Consider the following 13951-nt stretch of genomic DNA (forward strand, 5'->3'; position numbering starts at 1 on the left):
GCCTGAATGGTCTCTGGCTTGTAACCATGGTCTTCATCTCAAGTCAGCAGGTTATGTGGTCAAAGGAGCAGACGGTTAAAACCAGTTGAAGTTATAAAAGGCCTATAAGTGGTATTTTTGGAAGTCTTTCATTACAGAAATGCTTGTGGGTCAGGTGCCAGCAGAAGATTGCTGCATCAGGTCTGAAAGCAATAATACTAGTGCCGCTATTAGGTAATGATACTAATATATACTATAATATTTATATGACTTTGCACTAGCTTATGTGCTGAAAATTAGAACAATGCAAAGTAGCTGCATTGTACATTTCCCTTTATTTTAAATAACGTGATTGTCATCTTTTCTTTTTCTGCCTGCTTTGTTATAGGGAGAAAATTGAATTTTAGTCATGACAGCAAAGGCATATTTCATTATATAATCATTAGACTCTCCAGGGATGGGTTTACAGCAGGCTCAAATACACAAGGAGGCAAAGTATAATGCCCTAACATCAGAGAGTATCGGTGTGCTGAGCCCCGTGGGACACGCACAGGAAGGAACATGTTCACAGTCATAGAAGTCAATCCATCTTGTTTCAGCACTGATGTGAGGCACGCTGGTGGTAAATTTGCATGAGGTGACTTCCACAACCATCATTTGTGGAATGTTTTAAACAAAAATGCAGATTTTCAGCAAGGTGCCTTCTTAGGCTTTCTTGGTTTTTCTCTAGTTCTTTCAGGATCTAGTATCCATCACTTATTATTCACAAAGTTTGAAAAGAATGGTGCTGCAGCTGCTAAAGTAGCACAATCATATTCATGGATTTTTGGTTTTGTCATTCAGGATTGTGAGTGGGAGGCTATTAGCATTGCTGCGTGAAGTTCCACAGAATATATAAAAATGTGAATAAAAGGTAATCACTAAACTCTTACTGACAGTGGTTACAGTGTTTAAAGAGAAATATGGTCTTCTAATTGTTCCTTAGATTATAAAGACTACTCAAAATTGCAGCTATTCACTGAATATACTGTAAATATTTTATTGAAGTAAGAGACAGTGGTCAGATATGAATCTTCTCTGAGTGATATGGTCTACACGTAGCATTCAAACGCACAAACTCTAGCTTTTGTACAGCTTTTCTACTAACTATGGAAAGTGTGTGTGCACATGTGAGTTTTTTTACTTACTACCAAATTTTTGAAGGCGATGATGCTGTTTGGTCAAGCCACTTTTTTTAAAGGAGATCTGGATGAAAGACCCACATGACTAATACAACAATTTTAATGTATTTAAGCTAATATGTAGCTGAGTCCTGAGCATGTTTCCACTTTGTCATGGGTAACAGTCACTACTCATTGACAGCTTATGAAATGGGCTGTAATATTGATACAGGCTGGATAACCACTAGCAGAGAAAGGAGGGTGTTGTCAAATGAGAAGGAGAAGGGAAAATGGGGGGGGCAGCAGAGGTGGAACAAATCTATTACTGTACAGCGTATCACATAAGGACAGGCATGGGGCATTGACCAGCCCTCCAGGAAGCCTGTTCCAGGGTGTGAACCCTTGGGAAAGAAATGGTTCCGCATGTCATGTCCGACCCTCCCCTGACGGTCGCAGCTCGGAGCCATTCCCCCGCACCCTGGCCCTGGGTCCCAGGGAGAAGAGAGCAGCACCTCCCTCTGCGCTTCCCCTCCACAGGAAGCTGGAGAGAGCAGTGAGGTCGCCCCGCAGCCCCCTTCTCTCCAAACTAGACAAGCCCAGAGTCCTCAGCCGCTCCTCAGAGGACATGCCTGACAGCCCCTTCGCCACCTTGCTTTGGTGGCCACCTCCAGACGCTTTCAAGTACCTCCACATCCTTTTGAAAGCCTGGGGCCCAATTTACGGGATTCCATTCCCACACTGTGATCCGCTCCCCCCAACCCAACACCCTCCCCCCCGCCCAAGCAGGAGAACGCGATTAGTGCAGCTCTAGTGAGTTCTTTCAGCATGTGCTGTTCCCACCTGCATTTGCCTTGTTGGGCCCTTTGCAAAGAGGAAAGCATGGCCTTCAAGTGCATGGGCTACCGGTTCCTTTTCCAGTGGAGCTCAAAACATCAGTTGCAGCTCACAAATGCCATGGCTTGGAAATCCTCCTGACTGCAAGGCTGTCTTTTTGCTACACGCCCTCTGGGCAGGGGACCCTCCTGGCCGGGGAATTTGTCTCTAGCCTCCCTCTGCCTGCTGAGCCTTCAGAGCCACGGGCAAGGCCACGGGCAAGGGCCTGTCTGGTCACACGGAGCTTGCCCCACAATGTGGAGCTTCGTGCACTGAACAGAGAGAGTCTGGCAGCTTTCTGCACTCCTTGCACCAGTTTTGCAAAGTAAGGACCAAGCGTGTGCTGGGAGATTGTTGTTCCTAGCTTCATTTATTAATGAAAAAACCCAGAGAAGGAAGTTCCTCTGTATCCGAGTGACGTCATCAATCATTTCATCACACCGACATTCTGCGGCAATTTCCGGCAGGCGTCTAAGCAGCAAGCTCTTCAGTCCTGCTTTTCAGCTCTCCTGCAGGCGTGCAGGGACTCGTAAAGAGAGGCGGTTGCCCTTTAGTGTCGGATGGCCGCCTGGCCAGCCAACTGCTTACGCACATCGGCATTGTGAGCAAAAAAACCTTCCCCTTCCCTAAATGCCTGCTCAAGTCATTGAAAAACTCAGTGGCCTTTAGTCACACTGCTGGAGGGTAAAGCATACCCCTGAGAGACAGCCCTGGGCTTGTCCTTGGGAGCCGAGTGGCCGGGGAGGCGTCAGGGACACCCAGCAGCTGTGCCTGCTGCATGGCCACCAAGGGCTGGGACAGTCCCTGGGCCTCCTGGGCATGGGGACTGCCTTGGGGCCAACACCCCATAGGCTGGCCCGCCTGCCTGCCTGCCTGCCTTCCTTCCCTGGGGCGGGGCTACACATGAGGGCCCCTGTCACCCCCATGTCACAGTGCCGCCACCCGGCAACGCAGCAGTCACAATGCCCCGGGGCAGGATGCAAAGGAGCATCCTCCTGTGTGCCACTGCCAGAGCTGGCTCAGGGACAGGCCAGAGACCTCCGAGGGGGTCCTTAAGGAGCCGGTAGGATTGCTTGGAGGGGGCTGGGCGAGGACCACCCTGCAGGGGCAGGACGAGGCTGATGGAGGTTCCTGAGGAGCGCTGCAGAGCTGGCCGTCCTCATCCCCTGCGGAGCCAGGGGCAGCAGCAAGTAAAGAAATGGGATGCAGAGGTGTCACCAGGGGTCCCAGAGCAGGCGCGGGAGGGCTTCTTGTCCCCAGAGTAGATCAGGCCAGGGGCCTTTTGCCCCTGAGATGGCTCCAGGCTGAGGGCTGAGAATTAGGCCTTGGGCATCTAGCTCCTGGGAGGCATGGCCAGCCTACCTGTGGGAGGAGGAGGAGGAGGAGGCCGGTCTTGCGCAGGTGCTCAGGGAATAGCCGATCGCCAGCGCCGCTGGGGTCAGGAAGGAATTTTCCCCCGGGGCAGATTGGCACTGGTCCCCGGGGGTTTTTTGCCTTCCTCTGCAGCACTGCGCAGGACCGCTTGTGGTCTGGGCTCCTCTGCTCCGTTTTGGCTCGGTCACTGCCTGCTGCTCATGCCTGCCCCACGAAGATGGCCTCTCGTGCCCTGTAGCTGGGGGGAGGCAGGCTTTTTTTGCCCCCCGGTGGGCTAGCAAGCGTCGCCGGGGGTTTTTTGCCTGCCTCTGCAGCACTGAGCAGCGGCCCCTTGCCAGGCCTGCTTTGGGCCCCTTTGGCCAGGTGCCTGCTGCTCATGCTCCACAAAGGTGGCCCTCGTGCCCCGCGTCCGGGGAGAGGAAGCTTTCTAGACTCCCCGGGCGGGCCCCAAGGGAGGCCCGCGGGGGTGTCTTCTTCTCCTCTGTGGCACTGAGCACAGCCCCTTGTCAGGGCTCCATTTCCCCAGGGCTTCGTGCTTGGGCAAAACAGCCGGCGCTTGGAAGGGCTCCAGCCTTGCTGCAGCAATAGACGCGCAGGGCAGGCACGAGAGCCCTTTTCCCGCATCGCTGGCCAAGAAGGACAGTGGCGGAGCAAGTTTTAGAAGGCCAAAAGGATGCTTATCATCGGCCGGTGTCATACTTCTTTGGAAAATACCCCACGGTTCCACCCACCTCCTCTTGTTCTTCTTCTTGTTTGTTTGTGTGTGGTGGGTACCGCTGCTCCTAGTTCAAGTTCTCGCTCTTCAGGGACCAGGGACTGCTTGGCCTGTATTCCTGCTGCTGCTTTCTGTGGCTTTTGTTTGCCATAAAGTAACATGAAAAAACATAAAATACCAAAGTATAATGAAACATGACATGACATCACATACTACAGAACAATGCAACCATACACAACAGAACCAAACATAACATAAACATATACATAACAATACATTACATAGCTTTACATAGGGTTAGATAATAAAAACAAACATAAACCATAAGAGAATAAAAAACAATTTGAGAAAGGAAAAAGAGAGGAGAGGAGAGAGAAGAGAAGAGAGAAGAGAATAAAAACAGACAAGAAAAAAGACAAGACAAGAAAAAAGAAAAGAGAGAAAAGAAAAAGGGAGAAAAGAAAAAATAAAAAAGGAAAAAAGAAAAAAGGAAAAGAAAAAGAAAAAATAGAAAAAAGGAAAAGAGAAAAGAAAAAAGAGAAGAAAAAAGAAAAGAGAAAAAAGAGAGAAAAGAAAAAAGAGAAGAAAAAAGAAAAGAGAAAAAAGAGAAAAAAAAGAGAAGAAAAGAGAAAAGAAAAGAAAAGAAAAAAGAAAAGAAAGAAAAGAAAAGAAAAGAAAAGAAAAGAAAAGAAAAGAAAAGAAAAGAAAAGAAAAGAAAAGAAAAGAAAAGAAAAAAGAAAAGAAAAGAAAAGAAAAGAAAAAGAAAAGGAAAAGAAGAATTCTCATACATATAAAGTAACATAAAAGAAGACAACATTACATAATACAACACAACCTAAAAGAAATAACATAACGAACAGAACATAAAAGGAAAGGAGAGCCATGAAAAGTCAAGAGAAGACTAGAAAAGGATTCCGAAAAATAACGTAGCATCACGTAAGGTAATGTACCATAGAATAACAGAAGGAACAAAGCAGAGCGAAGCAAAGCAAAAAAAGGAAAAGCAAAGGAAAAGCAAAGGCAAAGGAAAAGCAAAACAAGGAAAAGCAAAGCACAGAAAAGCAAAGGAAAGCAAAGCAAAGCCAAGCCAGAAGAGAATTCTCATCTGAATAAAGTAAGGTAAGAGAAGATAACATTACATAATACAAAACAACCTAAAAGAAATAAACAACATAACAAACAGAACAGAACATGAGAGGAAAGCCTTTAAAAGTCAAGAAAAGAAAAGAGAAAAGGATTCCGAAAAATAACGTAGCATCAGGTAAGGTAATGTACCACAGAATAACAGAAAAGGCAAAGCAAAGAAAGGAAAAATAAAGGAAAGCAGAGCAAAGCAGACGAAAGCAAAGCAGACGAAAGCAAAGCAAAGCAAGCAATGGAAAAGCAAAGCAAGGAAAAGCAAAGGAAAGCAAAGGAAAAGCAAAAGAAAAGCAAAGGCAAAAGGCAAAAGGCAAGGAGAAGAGAGAAGAGAAGAGAAGAGAAAAGAAAAGAGAAGAGAAGAGAAGAGAAGAGAAGAGAAGAGAAGAGAAGAGAAGAGAAGAGAAGAGAAGAGAAGAGAAGAGAAGAGAAGAGAAAGAGAAGAGAAAAGAAAAAAGAAAAGAAAAAAAGAAAAAAGAAAAGAAAAGAAAAGAAAAGAAAAGAAAAGAAAAGAAAAGAAAAGAAAAGAAAAGAAAAGAAAAGAAAAGAAAAGAAAAGAAAAGAAAAGAAAAGAAAAGAAAAGAAAAGAGAAAAGAAAAGAGAGAAAAGAGAAAAGAAGAATTCTTGTACGTATAAAGTAAGGTAAGAGAAGATAACATTACATAGTACAGAACAATTTAAAGGAAACAAATAACATAATGTAGAGAACAGGACATAAAAGCAAAGAAAAGCCATGAAAAGTCCAGAAAAGAAAAGAGAAAAGAATAGAAAAGGATTCAGAAAAATAACGTAGCATCACATAAGGTAACGTACCATACAATAACAGGAAAAGCAAAGCATAGCAAAGAAAGGAAAAGCAAAGAAAAGCAAAGTGAAGAAAAGAGAAGAGAAAAAAAGAGAAGAGAAGAGAAAAGAATTCTCATATGTATAAAGTAAGGTAAGAGAAGATAACATTACATAATGCAGAGCAACCTAAAAGAAACAAATAACATAACGAACAGAACTGAACAGAACAGAAAAGCAAAGCAAAGCCATGAAAAGTCAATAAAAGAAAAAAGAATGGAAAAGGATTCAGAAAAATAACATAGCATCATATAAAGTAATGCAACACAGAATAACAGAAAAAGCAAAGCAGAGCAGAGCAAAGAGAAAATAATAAACAAGAAAAATGGATTCCATAAAAATACATACCATACCATACCTTTCTATACCATACCATACCACAGCACTACATTCCATTATATTACATTACATAACAAAACCAAACATAAAACATAGCATAAAAGAAAAAAATAAAAAGATAAGAGAAAGAAGAGAAGAGAAGAGAAGAGGGAACAGATTGAAAGAGAAGCAAAGCGAAAAGAGAAAAAAGAAAAGGAAAAGAAAAGAAAAAAGAAAAAGAAAAAAGAAAAGAGAAGAAAAAAGTAAAGAAAAGGAAAAAAGAAAAGAAAAAAGGAAAAGAAAAAAGGAAAAGAAAAAAGGAAAAGAAAAAGGAAAAGAAGAATTCTCGTACATATAAAGTAACATAAAAGAAGAAAACATTACATAATACAACACAACCTAAAAGAAATAACATAACGAACAGAACATAAAAGGTAAGGAAAGCCATGAAAAGTCAAGAGAAGAATAGAAAAGGATTCCGAAAAATAACATAGCATCACGGAAGGTAATGTACCATAGAATAACAGAAGGAGCAAAGCAAAGCAAAAAAAGGAAAAGCAAAGGAAATGCGAAGAGAAGAGAAGGAACAGATTGAAAGCGAAGCAAAGCAAAGCAAAGAGAAGGAAAAGGAAAAAGAAAAGAGAAAAGAAAAAGAGATGAAAATTATTCAGAATTATAACAATGTTACATAATATAAAATAAAATAAACAACATAATGAACAGGACAGAATGGAAAAAGAAAAGAAAAAGCAAAGAGAAGGATTCAAAAAAATAATATCGTATAAAGTTACGTAACATAGAATAACAGAAAAAGCAAAGCAAAGAGGAAATAATAGACAAGACAAATGGATTCCGCAAACACATATAACATAACATGACATAACATATAACATGTCGTAACATAACATGTCGTAGCATAACATAACATAACATGACATGACGTGACATGACACGACATAACAATAAAATAGAAAAGAATTAAATAAATAAAATCAAATAAACACAGTTGCGATTTGTGATCTTGAAAGTGGTTTTGGTGCTGAATACCCCCTGGAATTTCAGGCAAATGATGGTCTCGTCATTGTCTGACTTCTAGTGAGCACAGGGAACAGAACAGAACACAGCAGAGCACAGCACAGCACTTCAGCTGGAAGGGACCTACAACGACCATCTCGTCCAAGTGCCTGAGCACTTCAGGGCTGACCAAAGTTCAAGCACGGCACTAAGGGCGCTGTGCAAATGCCTCTGCAACACTGACCGGCGTGGGGCGTGGAGCACCTCGCTCGGAAGCCTGTTCCAGGGTTTGGCAACCCCCTTGGGAAAGAAATGGTTCCGCATGTCACGTCTGACCCTCCCCTGATGGTTGCAGCTCGGAGCCATTCCCCTGCGCCCCGGCCCTGGGTCCCAGGGAGAAGAGAGCAGCACCTCCCTCTGCGCTTCCCCTCCGCAGGAAGCTGGAGAGAGCAGTGAGGTCGCCCCGCAGCCCCCTTCTCTCCAAACTAGACACGCCCAGAGTCCTCAGCCGCTCCTCAGAGGACATGCCTGCCAGCCCCTTCGCCACCTTGCTTTGGTGGCCACCTCCAGACGCTTTCAAGTACCTCCACATCCTTTTGAAAGCCTGGGGCCCAATTTACGGGATTCCATTCCCACACTGTGATCCGCTCCCCCCAACCCAACACCCTCCCCCCCGCCCAAGCAGGAGAACGCGATTAGTGCAGCTCTAGTGAGTTCTTTCAGCATGTGCTGTTCCCACCTGCATTTGCCTTGTTGGGCCCTTTGCAAAGAGGAAAGCATGGCCTTCAAGTGCACGGGCTACCGGTTCCTTTTCCAGTGGAGCTCAAAACATCAGTTGCAGCTCACAAATGCCATGGCTTGGAAATCCTCCTGACTGCAAGGCTGTCTTTTTGCTACACGCCCTCTGGGCAGGGGACCCTCCTGGCCGGGGAATTTGTCTCTAGCCTCCCTCTGCCTGCTGAGCCTTCAGAGCCACGGGCAAGGCCACGGGCAAGGGCCTGTCTGGTCACACAGAGCTTGCCCCACAATGTGGAGCTTCGTGCACTGAACAGAGAGAGTCTGGCAGCTTTCTGCACTCCTTGCACCAGTTTTGCAAAGTAAGGACCAAGCGTGTGCTGGGAGATTGTTGTTCCTAGCTTCATTTATTAATGAAAAAACCCAGAGAAGGAAGTTCCTCTGTATCTGAGTGACGTCATCAGTCATTTCATCACACCGACATTCTGCGGCAATTTCCGGCAGGCGTCTAAGCAGCAAGCTCTTCAGTCCTGCTTTTCAGCTCTCCTGCAGGCGCGCAGGGACTCGTAAAGAGAGGCGGTTGCCCTTTAGTGTCGGATGGCCGCCTGGCCAGCCAACTGCTTACGCACATCGGCATTGTGAGCAAAAAAACCTTCCCCTTCCCTAAATGCCTGCTCAAGTCATTGAAAAACTCAGTGGCCTTTAGTCACACTGCTGGAGGGTAAAGCATACGCCCCAGAGACAGCCCTGGGCTTGTCCTTGGGAGCCGAGTGGCCGGGGAGGCGTCAGGGACACCCAGCAGCTGTGCCTGCTGCATGGCCACCAAGGGCTGGGACAGTCCCTGGGCCTCCTGGGCACGGGGACTGCCTCGGGGCCAACACCCCATAGGCTGGCCTGCCTGCCTGCCTGCCTGCCTTCCTTCCTTCCTTCCTTCCTTTCTTCCTTCCCCGGGGCGGGGCTGCGCATGAGGCTGTGTGGCCTTTTCATTCACTCCATGTTACCATAGAAGAAAGCAAGCCTTTCTGCTTTCTGCAGAATTTCCTTACTGCAATGTAAATATTACATTAGATACTGCAGTGGGGCTTTGAAATGTCAATACCCCCTCTAATGCAGCCAGCTGACAGAGAGTGCTGGTTTTATTTTGGTGGTGGCTCAGACTGTCACAACAGGTCCTGGCAGAAATAAGACAGCTGTGAGCGGCCTGCATGCTCCTGGGTAGTAAGGACGTGCCACATTTTATGGCAACCATTTTGGGATTGTTTTACTTGATGTTTTAGAAGTGAGAAAACAACTCTGGCTTGGGGGACTTTGTGGGATGACGGCTGTTTTAGCGATCAACGATGGAGCTCCATACTCTGCTCATGGATCCCAGCCGCCAGCTTGCCTCTCAGCTCACAGTGGCAAGGTGTAAAATGGCCAACTTGCAGCAGGCTCTGAGCCAGCATAGGCCCTGTCACGGAGGCGTGGGAGCAGGGGTGATGGGTTCCTGCCACCTCTCACTGCTGCTGGGGGAAGGAAGGAGGCTGGAGAGGGGTGGTTTTCTACCTTGGGCCAAAGGGACATGTGGTCTCCTGGCAACGGGACTTTTGGTCTCCCGGCGAGGAGAGAGGAAGAAGGCGGGAGTGAACAGGAGTGGTCCTTGCCCACCGAGAGGGGCTGGTGGGCGACAGGCCTGGGTGAAGGAAGGGGCGTCTCTCCAAGCAGCAGCTTCAGCTGATAGGAGACATCCTGGCAATGACTGTCCCTCTGCCTTCTCTTTCGTGACCTCTTCTTGGGAAAAAGAATTTTTTTCCTCCCAGCCTTTTGTTCTCTGATGACTCCTTCATGCTGGCCTTTCATTTTAATGATAGCATAGCAGTGAAACCAAGTCACATCAAGGCCTGAAGGTTTCCAGCTTTAATCTGTAATGAAATGTAAAGGAACCTGGCAGGATCTGACACGTTCTCAGTCTCCTGAGAGGGACACTTCGGAACTGAGCTCTGGGAATCAAGTGTTCAGGCCAAGTGTGCTTTCCAAAGCAGTGAACTGTTTCAATTAATTTTTTTTCCTCTTAATTTCCCATAGAAATTGGGAAGATTGACCAAGACATATATAAATACAACACCCCAGGATTCACTGGCTGCCTATCGAGAGTACAGTTCAACCAGATTGCTCCACTCAAAGCAGCTCTGAGACCTACCAACGCCTCCTCTCACGTCCACATCCAAGGAGAGCTGGTGGAATCCAACTGCGGAGCATCTCCACTCACCATCCCACCAATGTCGGCCGCTACCGACCCGTGGCACTTAGACTCAGGTAAGCTGGGCTTCATGCCACCTCAGCTCAGTGGAGGAGTTCAGAGAAGAAATACATCCACCTTCCTCTGTAAGGAAAAACAAAACTGAGTGGATATGATTGATAGATGACTGTAGGACTATAATCATGGTAGGAAATGCAAAGCTGGATTGACAGAAATTTGCCACCACTTCTAAACGCAGTTACAGAATACTTTCTTTGCCTTTTTTTTAATATTCTTCTTTATTTTTCTTTTCCATAAGTCTTAAACTGTTTGAATGTTGAGCTTCGATCTAGCTGCTGTGATAGCACTTTCTCTGTAGTATTGGGTATATAGTCAGCAAAAGGTTGCAAGTACAGATAAATAAGGTACAGTAGTGTTTCTTATGCTGTATTCCTAGTAAGTTAGTGTATTGTAGTCAGCTTCATACAAAAGAAGTAAATCTAATTTTAGACATAAATATATAAAGTGCTGATTTGTTTTCTGAAATGTCTGCTTTCCTTAGGCCATGTTTAATGGGAAATTCCATTAGTCATGATAGCATTCATCTCATACTGAAAATGCTGGAAAGCTGAAACAATTTGCTGATCCCAGCAATCTCATCCTGCTTTGTGACTGACAATCCTTGAAAGTATACATTGTGCCTAACTTTAGAGGTTTTTTTCTCTCTTGCTTCTTGAGTGTCATGTAAATACTTTTTAAAAAAAATCTGTTCCCTTTAGATTTACAGGGGCAGATGTACGTTGACCCCTCTCTTGTAATTTGTCCTCATTCTGATTTCACTTGTAGCAGTGTCAGTTAGAACCTGTCCTGGCAAATTTGGTACGTTTACAGTGGTATAAAATTAAAATGCTAGAGGAAAAACTGGGTCCATAATGATTTTTATTTTGATTAATCTTTGCCTATTGTGTTTGGGGATGCATCCATCTGCCAGTTTTTAAATGAGAGGGGACAGGTATATATGTATTTCTTAAAAGTATGTGCCAAGGTAATACCTTTGGAATTTGGATTTTTTTCTTTTTTCCTTACAATGTCAAGGAACTCCTTGCATCATTTCCTTTCAGCTCGTCTTCAGTAGAGAAATAGGGCAGATGTTTGTAAGGAGAGGCAGACATTCCAGGGCTGAGGGTCCCAAACATTGAATCAAGCAGTATCATGCTCTAAAACTTGTCATACCCTCCTTACTGCCATGCCATTGTAAGATTTCAGTACATCTCTTGCCTATTTATAACATGCAATATCCTACCTGATTTTTTTCATCACAAATTAGTAGTCCCTTTCTTCTCTGAAATTATTCCTTTGTACCTGAAGGTTATGTTCTGTGCTTCTCTTTCTACAAAAGCACATTTCCTGAAGGATACCTCACTGGCTCATGTCTTCAAAAAGTGTGTCATAAACTTCTTGAGGATGCACTGCTGCTGTGAGTCTTGTGCAGCTAATGGGATTTGGTTGTTAATTTTGGTTGGTTTGTTTTTTCTACACGTAGTTTGACTGCAAGCTAGTAAAAGAATATGGTCCTATGAACTGTTCCTAATAGCTAGTGTTAGAATAGTGTTAAATATAATAGTGTTGAAAGGAAGTCCTGTTTGTCCTTGCCGTGTGCTACTACGCCTGTCCTTGTGTTGGCTCAGTCTCATCTTGAAAACTTCTATGGAGGTGATTCACCTTTGTTGACCTGACAGATTGCAAACTTACACATTTCCTTCTGGATTAATTGTAGTACTTGGTCACAGAGCCAGTGTGAAGGATATCGGGGACCATACAGCATGCAATTAGGTTGGCTCAAGCTAAGCCGTCTGTTAAATGCTGCCCAGAAAAAAAAATCACATTGCCATAGGCAGACTTGACTTGACTGTTTCAAGTCATGGGCAGACAGAGTGCAAGTGACCCACCTTCATTTTTGGTGATGATAAGCTTTAGTAAGACTGGGAGCTAGGGACCCCTCTTCTTGTCCTCTGCAGTGCTCTGCAGCAGTAGAGGGAAAAGATCATACTGCTTTAAAGAATTCTCATGAGAGACTGCTGTACACTGAAGGCAGCAACGGTGTCAGATGAGTTACAGTAGAAAGAAATTTCACAGCAAGGGGGTGGTGTTTCACCGGGTCAGGAGTGAAAGAGCATTCAGGTGTGGGTGAACAATTCCTGACTTTCGCTCTGGGTGACATTTCCATGATACAAAAAGGAGGTATCCCAGCAACTCATTTATCATTATCAGGTAAGAACAACTCAGTCTTTGTGAGAGTATCTCTGATGGTCTCACACAGCTTGGTCCATTTCAGTCTCAGGAAAAAATATGTACTGCAGACTGTGTAACCTTGCACACAGATGATCTTGATGACTGGTAAGTTAAAATGTTTGGGTTTAGTGTCACTTTGCATTGGCGGTTTTCACTGAGGATTTTTTTTTATGTTTCCCAAACCCTACCAGAAGACTTTCTAACACAAATTGTATTGAAAGAGAAAATGGAAAACTCATAGAGATATAAGTAATGGTTCCCATTGGCTCCAGAGCTGGAACAGTCTCAGTACTCTCAGTGTGAATTTACTCCTTCACTAAATCGGCTGAAGGGGCGAAGACGAAAAGCTTTTTTGAAATTCACAGAAACACTTGTAGCGGTGCTAAAGCAAAAGCTACACACACCCTGCCACAAAGAAAGGGTTGCAAAGAACATGGCTTTGAAAGCAGCAGTTACTATGTGCAGGTTTTCTCATTTCAAACATGTTTTTATCTGTAATTTTTATTGTTATGTCACCTATTTCATTTTAAATAGATCTTAACAAAACATGAGAGTTGAGGACGGGTGGTTTATAGTGAAAAGAAAGAATCAGGAAAAATTTTGTGGCAAGTATCGTATGGTTTAAATCTCATTTAGTGACACACTTTGCCCTCATCCTGATTCATATTACGAGTTAAGTGTAGATTTGTAGCTTTGCTTCTCAAATACTGTGGAATTGAATGTTGAAGATTGAAATATTGTAGGAGAGGATCAAAGATCAGTGTCTAAATAGGACAGATACACCAGATGGCAAATGTAATGATCCTTTCACCTCTAAACTGCAGTGCTGGATCAGACCTTACAGATAATTACTAGATGTTAAGCAGGTTCTGCCTGACAGGTGACCTAGGTGAAATGTTTGCTTTAAACTCTTCTATGTAGTTACTGCATGGACACCTTCTGCTAGCTGAAAAACATTTTGGATGCCCTAACAGAGAGGCTAAAGGGAGAATCATAATGACACACATCAGTCACTTGCAGTTGACCTTTAGAGACAAGTCCAGGCATTTATCAATAAGAAACTTTGCTGATTTGCTCCCCAGACAAATGGGCCATACAGCTTCTTGATTCGTTCTCTTGCACTATTAGCCTTGAATTCACTTTTCAGATTTCTTTGTCATTGTAAAAATGCTACCTCCGTCTCTCCCCAGCTCTGGCTGGTATTTTGCCATGCTACTGGGACATTATCTTAAACCATTATCTTGTTCAGCTTGTGAATATTCTTACAATGCATCGTCTTTTCCAGTTGCTATG

At 44.3% G+C, this 13951-nt stretch overlaps 1 protein-coding gene across 2 annotated transcripts in view; it reads left to right on the plus strand.

Moving 5' to 3' along the window:
* CNTNAP2 (contactin associated protein 2) overlaps nucleotides 1-13951 on the plus strand; it is a 1224243-nt gene that overhangs the window by 1185342 nt on the left and 24950 nt on the right. For both annotated transcript variants that reach the window (XM_075745282.1, XM_075745283.1), the window contains exon 22: nucleotides 10213-10443. In XM_075745282.1, the coding sequence (XP_075601397.1) occupies nucleotides 10213-10443 (231 nt within the window). The remainder of the gene's footprint in view (nucleotides 1-10212; nucleotides 10444-13951) is intronic.

This window comes from Balearica regulorum, chromosome 2 (assembly GCF_011004875.1).
Source record: "Balearica regulorum gibbericeps isolate bBalReg1 chromosome 2, bBalReg1.pri, whole genome shotgun sequence".
Lineage (NCBI taxonomy): Eukaryota > Metazoa > Chordata > Aves > Gruiformes > Gruidae > Balearica > Balearica regulorum.